Source organism: Salmo salar, chromosome ssa11 (genome assembly GCF_905237065.1).
Source record: "Salmo salar chromosome ssa11, Ssal_v3.1, whole genome shotgun sequence".
NCBI classification, from domain to species: domain Eukaryota; kingdom Metazoa; phylum Chordata; class Actinopteri; order Salmoniformes; family Salmonidae; genus Salmo; species Salmo salar.
In genome coordinates this window covers 92,425,030-92,442,587 of record NC_059452.1, presented here as the reverse complement: position 1 = coordinate 92,442,587, position 17,558 = coordinate 92,425,030, and the positions used below count along the sequence as shown (strand labels likewise).

Below are 17,558 nucleotides of genomic sequence, written 5' to 3'. Positions count from 1 at the left end.
TGTAAAGAAAAAAGTATTTAATAAGATTTTCTTTCATTCAGATCTAGGATGTGTTGTTTAAGTGTTCCCTTTATTTTTTTGAGCAGTATATATAAAGTAACAGTCAACTTTGGACACACCTACTCATTCAAGGGTTTTTCTTTATTTTTACTGTTTTCTACATTGTAGAATAATAGTGAAGACATCAAAACTATGAAATAACACATGCAATCTGGTATTCTGTAAACTTCTGGCCCTTCTTTGGACACTGTTAACTAACCTCCAGACGAGCTTCAATGCCATACAACTCTCCTTCCATGGCCTCCAACTGCTCTTAAATGCAAGTAAAACTAAATGCATGCTCTTCAACCGATCGCTGCCCACACCTGCACACCATCACTACTCTGGACGGTTCTGACTTAGAATATGCGGACAACTACAAATACCTAGGTGTCTGGTTAGACTGTAAACTCTCCTTCCAGACTCACATTAAGCATCTCCAATCCAAAATTAAATCTAGAATTGGCTTTCTATTTCAAAACAAAGCATCCTTCACTCATGCTGCCAAACATACCCTCGTAAAACTGACCATCCTACCAATCCTTGACTTCGGCGATGTCATTTACAAAATAGCCTCCAACACTCTACTCAACAAACTGGATGTAGTCTATCACAGTGCCATCCGTTTTGTTACCAAAGCCCCATATACTACCACCACTGCGACCTGTATGCTCTCGTTGGCTGGCCCTCGCTTCATATTCGTCGCCAAACCCACTGGCTCCAGGTCATCTATACGTCTTTGCTTGGTAAAGCCCCGCCTTATCTCAGCTCACTGGTCACCATAGCAGCACCCACCCGTAGCATGCGCTCCAGCAGGTATATTTCACTGGTCATCCCCAAAGCCAATTGCTCCTTTGGCCGCCTTTCCTTCCAGCTCTCTGCTGCCAATGACTGGAACAAACTGCAAAAATCACTGAAGCTGGAGACTCATATCTCCCTCACTAACTTTAAGCACCACCTGTCAGAGCAGCTCACAGATCAATGCACCTGTACATAGCCCATCTGTAAATAGCCCATCCAACTATCTCATCCCCATACTGTTATTATTATAATTTGTTTTGCTCCTTCGCACCCCAGTATCTCTACTTGCACACTCATCTTCTGCACATCTATCACTCCAGTGTTTAATTGCTATATTGGAATTATTTCTCCACTATGGACTATTTATTGCTTTACCTCCCTTATCCTACCTCATTTGAACACACTGTATATAGACTTTTTCTATTGTATTATTGACTGTATGTTTGTTTATTCCATGTGCAACTCTGTGTTGTTGTTTGTGTCACACTGCTTTGCTTTATCTTGGCCAGGTCGCAGTTGTAAATGAGAACTTGTTCTCAACTAGCCTACCTGGTTAAATAAAGGTGAAATAAAAATGTAGTAACCAAAAAAGTGTTTAACAAATACAATTATATTTTATATTTGAGATTCTTCAAAGTAGCCACCCTTTGTCTTGACAGATTTGCACATGCTTGGCATTCTCTCAACCATCTTTGTGAGGTAGTCACCTGGAATACTTTTCAATTAACAGGTGTGCCTTGTTAAAAGTCTTTCCTTCTTAATGCGTTTGAGCCAATCAGTTGTGTTTTGACCTGGTAGCAGTGGTATACAGAAGATAGCCCTATTTGGAAATAGACCAAGTCCGTATTATGGCAAGAACAGCTCAAATAAGCTAAGAGAAGCGGCAGTCCATCATTACTTTAAGACATAAAGGTCAGTCAGTACAGAACATTTCAAGAACCTTTAAAGTTTCTTCAAGAGCAGTCACAAAAACCATCAAGCGCTATGATGAAACTGGCTCTGAGGACCGCCACAGGAAAGGAAGACCCAGAGTTACCTCTGCTGCAGAAGATAAGTTCATTAGAATTGACTGCACCTCAGATTGCAGCCCAAATAAATGCTTCACAGAGTTCAAGTAACAGACACATCTCAACTTCAACTGTTCAGAGGAGACTCCGTGAATCAGGCCTTTGTGGTTGAATTGCTGCAAAGAAACCACTACTAAAGAACACCAATAATAAGAAGAGACTTGCTTGGGTCAAGAAACACGAGTAATGGACATTAGACCGGTGGAAATCTGTCCTTTGGTCTGATGAGTCCAAATTTGAGATTTTTCGTTCCAACCGCCTTGTTCCAACCGCTGGTCTCTGCATGTGTGGTTCCCACTGTGAAGCATGAAGGAGGAGGTGTGATGATGTGGGGGTTCAAGGCACACTTAACCAGCATGGCTACCACAGCATTCTGCAGCGATACACCATCCTATCTGGTTTGCACTTAGTGGGACTATCATTTGTTTTTCAACAGGACAATGACCCAAAACACACCTCCAGGCTATGTAAGGGCTATTTGACCAAGAAGGAGAGTGATGGAGTGCTGCATCAGATGACCTGGCCTCCACAATTACCCCAAGAAAGGTAGAAGCGTGGATCAGAAAACCAGTCAGTATATGGTATGACCACCATTTGCCTCATGCAGCGTGACACATCTTCTCCGCATAGAGTTGATCAGGCTGTTGATTGTGACCTGTGGAATGTTGTCCCACTCCTCTTCAATGGCTGTGCGAAGTTTCTGGATATTGGCGGGAACTGGAACACGCTGTCGTACACGTCGATCCAGAGCGTCCCAAACATGCTCAACGGGTGACATGTCTGGTGAGTATTCAGGTCATGGAAGAACTGGGACATTTTCAGCTTCCAGGAATTCTGTACGGATCTTTGCAACATGGGGCTGTGTATTATCATGATGAAACATGAGGTGATGGTGGCGGATGAATGGCACAACAATGCGCCTCAGGATCTCATCACGGTGTCTCTGTGCATTCAAATTACCATCGATAAGATGCAATTGTATTTGTTGTCCGTAGCTTATACCTACCCATACCATTACCCCAGCGCCACCATGGGGCACTCTGTTCACAATGTTGACATCAGCAAACTGCTTGCCCACATAACGCCAAACACGTGGTCTGCGGTTGTGAGGCCGGCTGGACTTACTGCCAAATTCTCTAAAACAACAATGGAGGTGGCTTATGGTAGAGAAATGAACATTCAATTCTCTGGCAACAGCTCTGGTGGACATTCCTGCAGTCAGTATGCCAATTGCAAGTTCCCTCGAAACTTGAGACATCTGTGGCATTGTGTTGTGTGACAAAACTGCACATTTTAGAGTGACCTAATATTGTCCCCAGCACAGTGTGCACTTGTGTAATGATCATGCTGTTTAATCAGCTTCTTGATATGCCACAGCTGGATTTATTATCTTGGCAAAGGAGAAATGCTCACTAACAGTGATGTAATAAAATGTGTGCACACAATTTGAGCGAAATAAACTGGGATATTTTATTTCAGCTCATGAAACATGGGTCCAACACTTGTTGCGTTTATATTGTTGTTCAGTGTAGTAGTATAGAGTAAATCCTGACATAATTTATTTTCAGCCTGTATTTGTCAACACACAGTGCATTCGGAAAGTATTCAGACCCATTCTCTTGTTGTAATGTTGTTACATTACAGCCTTCTCTAAAATGTATTAAATACATTTATTTCTTCATCAATCTACACAAAATACCACATAATTACAAAGCAAAAACAGGTTTTTAGAATTTTTTGCTAATTTATTCAAAATCAAAAACAGAAATACCTTTAAATAAACTGTACTGTAATATTTAAATAAGTATTCAGAGCCTTTGCTATGAGACTCGAAATTGAGCTCAGGTGCATCCCGTTTCCATTGATCATCCTTGAGATGTTTCCACAACTTGATTGGAGTCCACCTGTGTTCAATTTAATTGATTGGACATGATTTGGAAAGAGACACACCTGTCTATATAAGGTCCCGCTGTTGACAGTGCATGTCAGAGCAAAAACCAAGCCGTGAGGTCAAAGGATTTGTCCGTAGAGCCCCCCGAGACAGGATTGTGTCGAGGCACAGATCTGGGGAAGTGTACCACAACATTTCTGCAGCATTGAAGGTCCCCAAGAACACAGTGGCCTTCATCATTCTTTAATGGAAGAAGTTTGGAACCACCAAGACTCTTCCTAGAGCTGGCTGCCTGGCCAAACTGAGCAATCGGGGGAGAACGGCCTTGGTCAGGGAGGTGACCAAGAACCCAATGGTCACTCTGATAGAGCTCCAGAGTTCCTCTGTGGAGATGGGAGAACCTTCCATGAGGACAACCATCTCTGCAGCACTCCACCAATCAGGCCTTTATGGTAGAGTGGCCAGACAGAAGCCACTCCTCAGTAAAAGGCACATGACAGCCCACTGGAGTTTACCAAAGGGCACCTAAAGGACTCTCAGACCATGAGAAACAAGATTATCTGGTATTATGAAACCAAGATTGAACTCTTTGGCCTGAATGCCAAGCGTCACATCTGTAGGAAACCTGGCATCATCCCTACAATGAAGCATGGTGGTGACAGCATCATGCTGTGGGGATGTTTTTCAGCGGCAGGGACTGGGAGACTAGTCAGGATCGAGGGAAAGATGATCGGAGCAAAGTACAGAGAGATCCTTGATGAAAACCTGCTCCAGAGTGCTCAGGACCTAAAACTGAGGTTCATCTTCCAACAGGACAATGACCCTAAGCACACAGCCAAGACAACGTAGGAGTGGCTTGGGACAAGTCTCTGAATGTCCATGAGTGGCCCAGCCAGAGCCCGGACTTGAACCCGATCGAACATCTCTGGAGAGACCTGAAAATAGCTGTGCCGTGATGTTCCCCATCCAACCTGACAGAACTTGAGAGGATCTGCAGAGAAGAATGGGAGAAACTCCCCAAATACAGGTGTGCCAAGCTTGTAGCGTCATACCCAAGAAGACTCGAGGCTGCAATCACTGCCAAAGGTGCTTCAACAAAGTACTGAGTAAAGTGTCTGAATACTTACGTAAATGTGATATTTCAGTTTTTTTTATTAATTTGTAAAAAGTTTGAAAAAAGAATTCCACTTTGACATTATGGGGAATTGTGTGTTGGGCAGTGACAATTCTTTTTACATTTTATAAAAAAATGTATTCAGGCTGTAACACAACAAAGTGTGGGAAAAAGTCAAATGTAATGTGTTGCGTGCATGATCATGAGCAAAGTCATTGTAGCCTATCATTTCACTTCCCCTGTGAGAACTACTGTGTCCACTACAATGTAGAAAAACACATATCAGCTATCTTTCAATAGTTATCCATATTATCTTCATCTTATTCTTTCTAACTATGTGTATGGCAGATTTGTGTCCGCAATTTATGGAAGATGACAAAAGTTTGGAGATAACAATAGATGGCAAAGGCAAAGATAGGCCAGTGGTTTCCATCTGTGGCTAAATTTTCCCTAAGTAAATGCTTATGACAAATCTAGCTCCAGATCCAACCATAGAGCCAGCTAATTCATCTTTTGAATACGGTGTAATAAAAAAAAAAAATCATCAACAACAGTTAACATTAGCTAGCTAGATAAGGTTAGCATGCTAGCTAGCTACACTGACAGCTGTCTGTGCCCTATTTGTTCATGTTTATCAACTCCACATGGAAATTCCCACACCCAATTCGTGAATATGTGTAAGTAGCCTTCGTCATTCTTGGGAGGTGGAACCTAAATGTGCATTTCTAGGACAGGAAATTATGTCGAAATAGTGGCGACAACCCCATCTGGGGGAGTCCTTTAAACATGCACCAGGCATTTCACACACGCACAAACACATACACAAAGGCTAAGGTGTGGGACTGACAGGTAGGCAAAGGGACCTGGAGTCAGTTGGGCGTTCCCTCCACCCAAATTACTGGGAACTGAATCATTCTCATAAGTGGTCTGACGTATGTGGTTTGACTGTCTGTTTCTGCTTTCTTGCCAACACTCTTATCACACCCAAAATTCCATAAGGCAAAATAGCACACACACAGTGGCGATTTTAGCATGTACATCTTAGTGGGGCAAAAATATATATATATTTTAGATGCATGCCAGCAAAGCCACTACACAACATAACACTAAACAATATATTAATTGCACTATAACGGTGACAAACGGTGCCCACAAACTGTTAGGGCCTACATAAAGCTATCCCAACAGCAGAGGTTTCTTTTCAGCACAATGGAGTGAATCTTTACCACTGCTACACCTTGCTATAAGTGGAGCCTTGTCTGGCAGCAAAACAGTTCATTCAGCCTTAAAAAAACATAGCTGATATGGCTGACTTGCTTAAACAAATGTGGTTTCTACTGACAATTGAGATGTACAAACTATGGCATAAGGGGACGACGAGCGGATAAGAGGCAATTCATAATTTTGATTAAGACATTAATGAGCGAGCTAGGAAGGACGTAGTCAATATAACTATTTGTTCAGCACTTCTAAAATGTACAGCGTCAGAATTCAGAACATGGGCTGTTCATTCAGTATACACCTAGGTCAGAACTGTAGGATAAATAAAGGGGGCATATAAGCAAACAATGAAAGCTCTTACAATATTCAATGATTACATTTCTCTAAAACAGGCTAAAGGCTACATGTGCACCACCAATTCAGAACAGTAGGCTAAATTATGAGGGGGAAAGGGACCAAATTATTAAGGTGAGGCACATGGGCTACTAACAACTTACTACACAACATACACTTAGTGTTACTTACTTAGCTCTTGTGTGTACTTAGTGTACATATCTACCTGGCCTATTCCATCATTTATGCAGCACAAATAAGAATTTCTTGGACTCACCTTGTTGTGCTATGCTCATTTGAACAGGAAGGTGGCGTGGCAGTGCTTGTGGGCAAATTTTGTCATCAAACTTCATCATCAAAGTCTGGCATTCTCTGAATGTATGGTGCTTTCAAGACAACTGGGAACTCTGAAAAAAACAAGGTTGAATCATGACGTCAGTGATCTTCAGGTCGGAGCTCTAGAAAGAGGCCCAAGTTCCCGACTTGGAATTCCGAGTTGGATGACCGTTCAAAACATACTTTTCCAGTCAGAGCTCATTTTTTCAGAGTTCCCAGTTGTCTTGAACTCACTGAAGTCTGAGATTTCCCGGTTCCGAGTGTCCAGTTGTTTTGAATGTGGCTGACTGCATGGCCAATGTATTCAAACTTTTCTTGCACATGGTGTTTAATGTTTGTCCTTTTAAGCTTGGAAAAGAGACCCATAAACACAGACTTGGACCACACTCAGACTCCATTGAATAGCAGGCTAGTGATTACTTTGCAGGCACTGATTCCTTCCAAACCACTCATTGTTGAATTTGCGATTTCCAACTTGTTGTGTAATGTTTATGTCCAATGGCCAATGAGCACCAATACGTTTTATCTATAATTTATCTTCATATGACAAGGGTTGAAAAGGATTTGCCAGTAGATTGTTGACGTGATTCATGATGATGACTGCTTGTCTAGCTTGCTAGGTAAGATTTAGAAAATATAATGTTAACATGATCAGTCCAATCAAAGCTACAGCAGATATAATGTGATTTGATGTCATTTTATCTGTGGCCAATGACCTTGAGCCTTCTTGAATGGGCACTTCTAATTGAACTCTATGGCAGCACGCCAGGGTCTTGAATTTTCGAGCTCTCCCCATAGATTTTGCAGTGACGTAGTGTCCCCATAAGTGACAGAACACTGAGCCAATCACAGCGCAACTAGAGAACATTACCAATCCCTACACACCACCACAGAAAGCACCAAGTTAGGCTGAAACACCTGTATTTTGGAGCTGCCTTACTCAAGAAAGCAAAAAAGAGACCATGTTTGTATGCTTTATGAAATCAATTGTTATTCATTTTTACATGAATGCCAAAATAACATGCAAAACTGGTAAAAGAAAAACAGACGGGTCGACACTGCACACACACAATCAATGCTGAGGTGTAGGATTGACAGGTACGGACCCACTGACAATTTAGAAATGTTTACAAATTAATACAAAATTAAAAGCTGAAATGTCTTGAGTCAATAAATATTCAACCCCTTTGTTATGGCAAGCCTAAATAAGTTCAGGAGTAAACATTTGCTTAACAAGTCATATAATAAGTTGCATGGACTTTTGAATGATTACCTCATCTCTGTCGCCACACATACAATTATCAGTCGAGTAGTGAATTTCAAGCACAGATTCAACCACAAAGACCAGGGAGGTTTTCTAATGCCTCACAAAGGGCACCTATTGATAGTTGGGTAAAAAAAAAAATGCAGACATTGAATATCCCTAAGAGCATGGTAAAGTTATTAATTATGCTTTGGATGGTGTACCAATACACCCAGTCACTACAAAGATACAGGCGTCCTTCCTAACTCAGCTGCCGGATAGGAAGGAAACCGCTCAGGGATTTCACCATGAGCCCAATGGTGATTTTAAAACAGTTACAGAGTTTAATGGCTGTGATGGGAGAAAATGTAGGATGGATCAACACCATAGTAGTTACTCCACAATACTAACCTAATTGACAGAGTTAAAAGAATGAAGTCTGTATAGAATACAAATATTCCAAAACATGCATCTGTTTGTAATATGGCACTAAAATAATACTGCAAAAAATGTGGCAAAGAAATTAACTTTTGTCCTGAATACAAAGCATTATGTTTGGGGCAAATCCAACACAACACACCACTGAGTACCACTCTCTATATTTTCAAGCATGGCTGTATCATGTTATGGATATGCTCTTAAATCGGCAAGGACTAGGGAGTTTTTTGTTGTTGTTGATAAAAAGACAGAGAATAGAGCTAAGCACAGGCAAAACCAGGAAAACCTGGTTCATTCTGCTTTCCAACAGACACTGGGAGACAAATTCACCTTTCATCCGGGGCAATAACCTAACACTCAAGGCCAGATACAGTTGAAGTCAGAAGTGTACATATACCTTAGCCAAAAACATTTACAAACTCAGTTTTTCACAATTCCTGACATTTAATCCTAGTAAAAATTATCTGTCTTAGGTCAGTTAGGATCACCACTTGGTTTTAAGAATGTGAAATGTCAGAATAATAGTAGAGAGAATGATTTATTTCAGCTTTTATTTCAGCTTTTATTTCTTTCATTAAATTCCCAGTGGGTCAGAAGTTTACTTACACTCAATTAGTATTTGGTAGCATTGCCTATAAATTGTTGAACTTGGGTCAAACATTTTGGGTAGCCTTCCACAAGCTTCCCACAATAAGTTGGGTGAATTTTGGCCCATTCCTCCTGACAGAGCTGGTGTAATTGAGTCAGGTTTGTAGAACTCCTTGCTCACACACGCCTTTTCAGCTCTGCCCACAAATTTTCTATAGGATTGAAGTCAGGGCTTTGTGTTGGCCACTCCAATACCTTGACTTTGTTGTCCTTAAGCCATTTTGCCACAACTTTGGAAGTATGCTTGGGGTCATTGTTCATTTGGAAGACCCATTTGCGACCAAGATTTAACTTCCCAAAGTATGTCTTGAGCTGTTGCTTCAATTTATCCACATCATTTTCCCCCCTCATGATGCCATCTATTTTGTGAAGTGCACCAGTCCCTCCTGCAGCAAAGCACCCCCCACAACATGATGCTGCCACCCCCGTGCTTCACAGTTGGGATGGTGTTCTTCGGCTTGCAAGCATCCCCCTTTTTCCTCCAAACATAATGATGGCCATTATGGCCATTGTGGCCATTTTTGTTTCATCAGACCAGAGGGAACAAAGTACAATCTCTGTTCCCATGTGCAGTTGCAAACCGTAATCTGGCTTTTCTTAATGGAGGTTTTGGAGCAGTGGCTTCTTCCTTGCTGAGTGGCCTTTCAGGTTATGTCGATAAAGGACCAGTTTTACTGTGGATATAGATACCTTTGTACCTGTTTCCTCCAGCATCTTCACAAGGTCCTTTGCTGTTGTTCTGGGATTGATTTGCACTTTTCGCACCGAAATACATTAATCTCTAGGAGACAGAACGCGTCTCCTTCCTGAGCGGTATGACGGCTGCATGGTCCCATGGTGTTTACACTTGCGTACTATTGTTTGTACAGATGAACGTGGTACCTTAAGGCATTTGGAAATTGCTCCCAAGGATGAACCAGACTTGTGGAGGCCTACACAATTTTTTTCTGAGGTATTAGCTGATTTCTTTTGATTTTCCCATGATGTCAAGAAAACAGGCACTGAGTTTGAAGGTAGGCCTTGAAATACATACACAGGTACACCTCCAATTGACTCAAATGATGTCAATTAGCCTATCAGAAGCTTCTAAAGCCATGACAGTCAACTCAGTGTATGTAAACATCTGACCCACTGGAATTGTGATACAGTGAATTAATAAGTTAAATAATTTGTCTGTAAACAATTGTTGGAACAATTCCTTGTGCCATGCACAAAGTAGATGTCCTAACCAACTTGCAAAAAGTACAGTTTGTTAACAAGAAATTTGTGGAGTGGTTGAAAAACGAGTTTTAATGACTCCAACCTAAGTGTATATAAACTTCCGACTTCAGCTGTATACACTGGAGTTGCTTACCAAGACGACATTGAATGTTCCTGGATGGCCTAGTTACAGTTTTTACTTAAATCGGCTTGAAAATCTATGACCGCCATTCATCCTAATTCTCAGTTGCTAATGACTGGAACGAATTGCAAAAATCACTGAAGCTGGAGACTCATATCTCCCTCACTAACTTTAAGCATCAGCTGTCAGAGCAGCTTACAGATCATTGCACTTGTACATAGTCCATCTGTAAATAGCCCATCCAACTACCTCATCCCCATATTGTTATTTATTTATTTTGCTCCTTTGCACCCCAGTATCTCTACTTGCACATTCATCTTCTGCACATCTATCACTCCAGTGTTTAATTGCTATATTGTAATTATTTATCCACTACAGCCTATTTATTGCCTTACCTCCCTAATCTTACCTCATTTGCACACACTGTATATAGATTTTTCTATTGTGTTATTGACTATACGTTTGTTTATTCCATGTGTAACTCTATGTTGTTGTTTGTGCCGCACTGCTTTGCTCTATCTTGGCCAGGTCGCAGTTGTAAATGAGGCCTACCTGGTTAAATAAAGGTGAAATAAAAAATACAAATAAAAAATTGTTTTCCAGTTTCTTTAAATACTTTGCAAATGCAACTGAAATTGTCTATTCATTCCTTTTAAATTTTGTAGATGCTCTTATCCAGAGCAACTTACAGTAGTGAGTGCATACATTTTAATACTTTTTCATACTGCTCCCCGGTGGGAATCGAATCCACAACCCTAGTGTTGCAAGCACCATTCTCTGCCGAGTGGCGCAGTGGTCTACGGCACTGCATCACCAGTGCAAGAGGCGTCAGTACAGTACCTTGTTCCAATCCAGGCTGTATCACATCCGACCGTGATTGGGAGTCCCATAAGGCAGCGCACAATTGGCCCTGTGACGTCTGGGGTAGGCCATCATTGTAAATAAGAATGTGCTCTTAACTGACTTGCCTAGTTAAGTAAAGGTTACATTTTAAAAAAATACTAAAGTTACCAACTCATCACCACAAACCACTTGATGTCTCAACGTACTGAATTATTGTATTGTGCATTGTTTTTCTTCATGCTGATGGAAAATCTACAGGTCCCAAACCTAGATGACCAACCTATGTACTGTACAATATAGTAATGTACAGTATATTTACATTAAGTGATTTGTAAGGATGGTAAATTATTACTGCACAAAAAGTAGTTGTTTCCATGTTATTTGATCAAGAAAAATATTGAATTTGATGTGGATGTTTTGTGTCTTTGTCCATAACGTTACACCTTCAGAACAAGGTTTTCTTTTTTCTGGATTCCATTAGAATGACAATCGCAGAGAAAGGGACATGGCAAAAACTCTTACAATTCCAACTATTGAATCCTGCAAGATATGTTTTTTAATTTCCTTTATTGCCAAAGCAGAGATGCTGACATTTCTTTTGCCCGTGATACAGCAGTATATATTGGTCTGCTAATAACAGTAAAAACCCAGTGCACTACTTTCGTGACAAATATACTTTTTTCAAATATATGTATTTTTTTCTATTATTATATTTTTTTATTCTGATTTATCAGGGAGTTCTGCAGAACCCTCAGCATCCTACTTCTCGCAGCTATACGTCCGCAATCTACTCACGTCAAGGTAATCTACTCACGTTCGTATACAACAGTTTATGGACCATCTATGTCCGGTTTGCATCTGGTTTACACAGCCCAACCTCACACGCCCACTAGCACTCCTGCTGCGTTCAAAATAACTCGGAACTCGGAACTGGGAATTAGGAAATCTCCGACTTCTGTGAATTCAAAACAACTTGGAACTCAGAATTTTTTTTGCTCTGACTGGGAAAAATCTATTTGAACAGTCAACCAACTCGGATTTCCAGCTCAGGATCTCGGGCCTCTTTCTAGAGCTCAAATTTTCCAACTGGAATATCACTGACATCATGATTTGACCTCGTATTTGTCTGAGTTCCCAGTTGCTTTGAAAGAGGCATCAGTGCGCACAGGGAGCAGCACGAGCAGCGATGAGGTCATCACGTAATGTGAAAACACGGCAGTGTCATGACTGTCCTGTAAGGATCAGAATGGGTCAGATCAACTTATCAATGGATAACTTCAACCAGACGAACCGCCCCTTTTGAAGAACTGCATAAAATGATGGGTTAAGAATTAACATATCGGACCAGAGAGACGTTGAGCTGCAGCTTATGTCCAAAGTGTGCAAAGTATGATTACTGAGAGAGTAGTTAACTGTACCAAATTATTATGTCTGTCCCTCTCTCCCTTTCCATGTCTTTTTTTTCTCAATGTCTTTTGTAGCAAGCCGCCATATTGTGTCAGTCCCCTAGGGACCTGTTTCTAATGTATTAAGTGTGTATGTTTATCGTGTGTTAGCTAGTAAATGAATAATTAAACCAATTTGTATAGTACTGAATCATAAGTAAGGCTGGTGTTTTTGCAGACGTAGGAGGTTATGACTGTTCAGAATGATGATATGATACGAGGTCATGATTAATAAGTTGATTGTTTATAGATGTGATAGGTTAAGACCTTGAGTTTAATTCTGGAGATGGTAACTATTTAACCTGTCTGGGCTAGGGGGCAGTATTTTCAGGGTCGGATAAAAAACGTACCCAATTTAAACTGGTTACTACTCATGCCCAGAAACGAGAATATGCATATTATTAGTAGATTTGGATAGGAAATGCTCTAAAGTTTCTAAAACTGTTTGAATGGTGTCTGTGAGTATAACAGAACTCATATGGCAGGCAAAAACCTGAGAAGATTCCATGCAGGAAGTGGCCTGTCTGACAATTTGTAGTCCTTCTGTTGCATCTCTATCAAAATTACAGCATCTGAGCTGTTACGTGACACTTTCTAAGGCTTCCATTGGCTCTCTAAAGCCTTCAGAAAGCGGATTGACGCGTCTCCTGTCTCTGGGCAGATAACAGGAGCAGAGTTTGTCAGTGGTCTGCCTGGGGACAGAGAGACTGGAGATGTGCATTCACGAGACCTCGCCATTTTTTTCTTTCCCTCTTTGAATGAATACAACATTGTCCGGTTGGAATACTATTGCTATTTTACGAGAAAAATAGCATAAAAATTGATTTTAAACAGCGTTTGGCATGCTTCTAAGTACGGTAATGGAATATTTTTACATTTTTTGTCACAAAATGCTCTTGCGTGTTACCCTTTCGATAGTGACCTGAACGCACGAACAAAACGGAGGTATTTGGATATAACTATGGATTATTTGGAACCAAAACAACATTTGTTGTTGAAGTAGAAGTCCTGGGAGTGCATTCAAACAAAGAACAGCAAAGGTAATCCAATTTTTCTAATAGTAATTCTGAGTTTAGGTTGCCCCGACATTGGCGGGTGTCTGAATAGCTAGCCTGTGATGGCTGAGCTATGTACTCAGAGTATTGCGAAATGTGCTTTCGCCAAAAAGCTATTTTAAAATCTGACATAGCGGTTGCATAAAGTAGTTCTGTATCTATAATTCTTAAAATAATTGTTATGTATTTTGTCAACGTTTATGATGAGTAATTTAGTCAATTCACCGGAAGTTTTCGGTGGGTATGCTAGTTCTGAACATCACATGCTAATGTAAAAAGCTGGTTTTTGATATAAATATGAACTTGATTGAACAAAACATGCATGTATTGTATAACATAATGTCCTAGGAGTGTCATCTGATGAAGATCATCAAAGGTTAGTGCTGCATTTAGCTGTGGTTTGGATTTTTGTGACATATATGCTTGCTTTGAAAATGGCTGTGTGATTATTTTTGGCTGGGTACTCTCCTGACATAATCTAATGTTTTGCTTTCGCTGTAAAGCCTTTTTGAAATCAGACAATGTGGTTGGATTAACGAGAGTCTTATCTTTCAAATGGTGTAAAATAGTCATATGTTTGAGAAATTGAAGTTCAAGCATTTTTTAGGTATTTGTATTTCGCGCCACGCGATTCCACTGGCTGTTGAATAGAGTGGGACGCTAACGTCCTACCTAGCCCATAGAAGTTAAAGAACCGCTCTCGTGGTGCCCCAATTCCTAATGAGTTAATTGTTACATGATTCATTTAAATCTGGTAAAAATTAAACATAGTTAGTTGATTAGATAAATTACAGTCATCAGATTAATGAAAGTAAAGTCACGACAGCAGACATTGGATTAATATAAAATGTTAAAAAGGTACCGAACAGTGAAAATAATGTTTTTCCATCAAATTTCATGATATTTTGATTAAACCAGTTCATAGTAGATTGACACAAGTATGAAAAAGTACTGTAGCTGGTACATTGAAAAAGTTTTTCATAAAGTTACTGGTCCCCTCCCCCCATGTCAAACACATGGATTCAGGAGGCAGGTATTACTTCCTGCATTATGCAATGTCTATCAGGATAAGGTAAGACCCAGATGCAGACCGTGTCGAAGTGACAATGTTTATTACTACAACATAGGCAAAGATACAGGACGGCAGGCAGGCTCAGGTCAGGCGGAGGCCGGAATTCCAGATAGGGGCAGAGGTACAGGACGACAAGCAGGCTCAGGGGCATGCAAAGTGGTCAGGCGGGCGAGTTTAGGGTCAGGACAGGCAAGGGTCAAAAACCAGGAGGGCGAGAAAAAGAGAGGCTGGGAAAAACAAGGAGCTGACGGGACAAACGCTGGGTTGGCTTGCTTGACTGGCTGTTGGACTGGGGGTGGAACTCGGAGGACAGGCTGGCCGACAACCCAATGAGGGTGCAGAATGCCTTCCGGTACTGGGACGAGAACTGAGGACCCCTGTCGGAGGCCATGTCCACAGGCAGTCCATGGATCCTAAAGACGTGCTGCAACATGAGCTGGGCCGTCTCTTTGGCCGAGGGTAGTTTGGGGGAGAGGAATGAAGTGGGCGGCTTTGGAAAACCGATCAACCATGGTCAGGATGGCGGTGTTGCCGTCAAACGGGGGAAGACCCGTGACAGAGACCAGGGACGGTGGGGGACAGGCATAGGTTGGAGGAGACCAGCAATTATAGTAGGGCTACTTGATTGCAACTTTTGTGTAACATGAATGATAGGACTATGTAACAGTGTGATTGCATTTGAAAATGATGCTCTGAAAATATGATGGGTGAGGGTGACGCTATATTGACACAGCCTCCCCCCCATCCCCCACTCTCTTTCTCTCCCTCTCTTGTACAAAGCAATAATTGATCATCACATTTTTTCCCTAGATGATGCGACTGAGCCTTTTGGGGAACAGGCTGAGGTGACCATGCGCACCAACTTTTGGGGCACCCTGTGGGTGTGCCATGCTCTCATACCCCTCCTCAGACCAAATGCCAGAGTGGTGAATGTCTCCAGCTTTGTTAGCAAGAAGGCTCTTGATACATGCGGCCCTCAACTACAAGCCAAGTATGATTTTCATTCTGTATCTAAAACCTCATTCATCCCTTAACTTAATTCTGATCTACTGAGGGAGAAATATACACTGATATCATTATACATCCCTCCAGCCGCAGACCTGACCTTCTTGAAGGAAAGCCCTTTTCATTCCTTTAATAGCAGCTGTCGCATTAGCAGAAATGAAGACCATTGTACTTAAGGCCACAACAGCAAAATTGGAAAATCAAATCAAAGTGTATAATGTCAATTGCAATTCTAGTACACACAAATGCTACTACAGATCATAGACAATATTTAGAAATGAAACCATTACTGTGATCATCACATGCAGTCATAAACTACTGTATTACAAGGTCTTTTTTCTGTGGTGTCTTGAAGGTTCCGTGATACTGAGCTCTCTGAGGAGGAGCTGTGCTTGCTGATGGGGCAGTTTGTTATTGCTGCTCAGCAGGGAAACCATCAGGCCCAGGGGTGGCCAAACACAGCCTATGGCACAACAAAGGTAGGGTTCTGTCTGTCCACACAACTATTAAGGGGAATGGGCAAAGTGTTTTGTTCATCTCTGTTTAGATTGGAGTGACTGTGCTGTCCAGGATTCAGGCTCATATTCTGACTAAGACCCGGGCAGCTGATGGAATCCTACTCAATGCCTGCTGCCCTGGCTGGGTCCGCACTGACATGGCAGGCTCCAAGGCCCCCAAGAGTCCTGAAGAAGGAGCACAGACTCCTATCTATCTGGCACTTCTTCCTGAAGTGGCCAAGGAGCCACATGGACAGTTGGTGTGGGACAAGACCGTTCAGCAATGGTAGAGTGGAGGCAGCAGGAAGTTTACCTCATCTCAATCAGAGACTTGAGGAAAATTGCACAAAAAGATTCTGCCAAATTCACATGACAAAAGACGCATTGCAACAGAGGGTTGTTGACATATCATCTTAGCTTTTTTTTCTTTATATAATTTCATGTGAATAATTTGCATAAACACTCAGGAGTACTTTCAATGTAATGAAGGCCTGTTATTCTTTCAAAAAGTTGAATGATGTAAAGAAATAAAATAGATTGATAATATTGGAAACTCTTGTTCAAAGTTGGAACTTTGTTTATTGAATTGAGCCTCTAGGGCATAGTTCCCCAACTGGCGGCCCGTGAGCCGAATTTTGCCTGCGGGTGATTTTATTGGGCCCCCAAAGTTTTCTACCAAAAAAATAACTTTTTGGATTGGATATATAAGACTGTAAAAACACCAGCAAATCAACTCCAAGTGATGTCTACAAATTATTTGTAATTACATTCGGGCCCCCTGACCATCCACTCAAGAAAGAAATCAGCCCGCAGCTGAATCTAGTTCAGGCCTCTGGGGCCGGAGTGATGTCACACTTTTTCCCCATCCCTAGCAAACACAGCTGATTAAACTAATTGCGTTCTAAACTGAAGATCATGATTAGTTGATTATTAGATTCGAGGTGTGTTAGTTCAGGCTGAGGCAAAAGTGTGACACCAATCAGGCCCCCGAGGACTGGCGTTGCCCATCCCTGGTCTAGTTGATGATCCCTGCTGTAGGGATTGTCTCTGCATTCAGTAGGAGGAGATAGTTGTTTTGCCATGTGTTCACCCCTGAGGATGAGAGAGACCCATTTCATTCAAGCTACCTTATCTTCCTCTCCCTTATGAACTTGTATTGTACAAATCA

General features: G+C 41.4%; 1 protein-coding gene across 1 annotated transcript; it reads left to right on the top strand.

Annotated features, from left to right (window-relative positions):
- The first annotated feature begins 15,550 nt into the window (after positions 1–15,550).
- On the top strand, positions 15,551–16,737 carry LOC106563632 (carbonyl reductase [NADPH] 1-like). Its single transcript, XM_014129387.2, has 3 exons — positions 15,551–15,879; positions 16,249–16,372; positions 16,441–16,737. Exons 1-3 carry the CDS (start codon positions 15,740–15,742, stop codon positions 16,678–16,680), a joined length of 504 nt encoding a protein of 167 aa, XP_013984862.1. The 5' UTR covers positions 15,551–15,739; the 3' UTR covers positions 16,681–16,737.
- The last annotated feature ends 821 nt before the right edge of the window (positions 16,738–17,558 follow it).

Coding starts and splice junctions, on each gene's coding strand:
- LOC106563632 (XM_014129387.2), top strand. CDS start 15,740: ATGCGCACCAACTTTTGGGGCACCCTGTGGGTGTGCCATGCTCTCATA. Junction 15,880..16,248: donor GGCCCTCAACTACAAGCCAA/GTATGATTTTCA, acceptor GGTGTCTTGAAG/GTTCCGTGATACTGAGCTCT. Junction 16,373..16,440: donor CAGCCTATGGCACAACAAAG/GTAGGGTTCTGT, acceptor ATCTCTGTTTAG/ATTGGAGTGACTGTGCTGTC.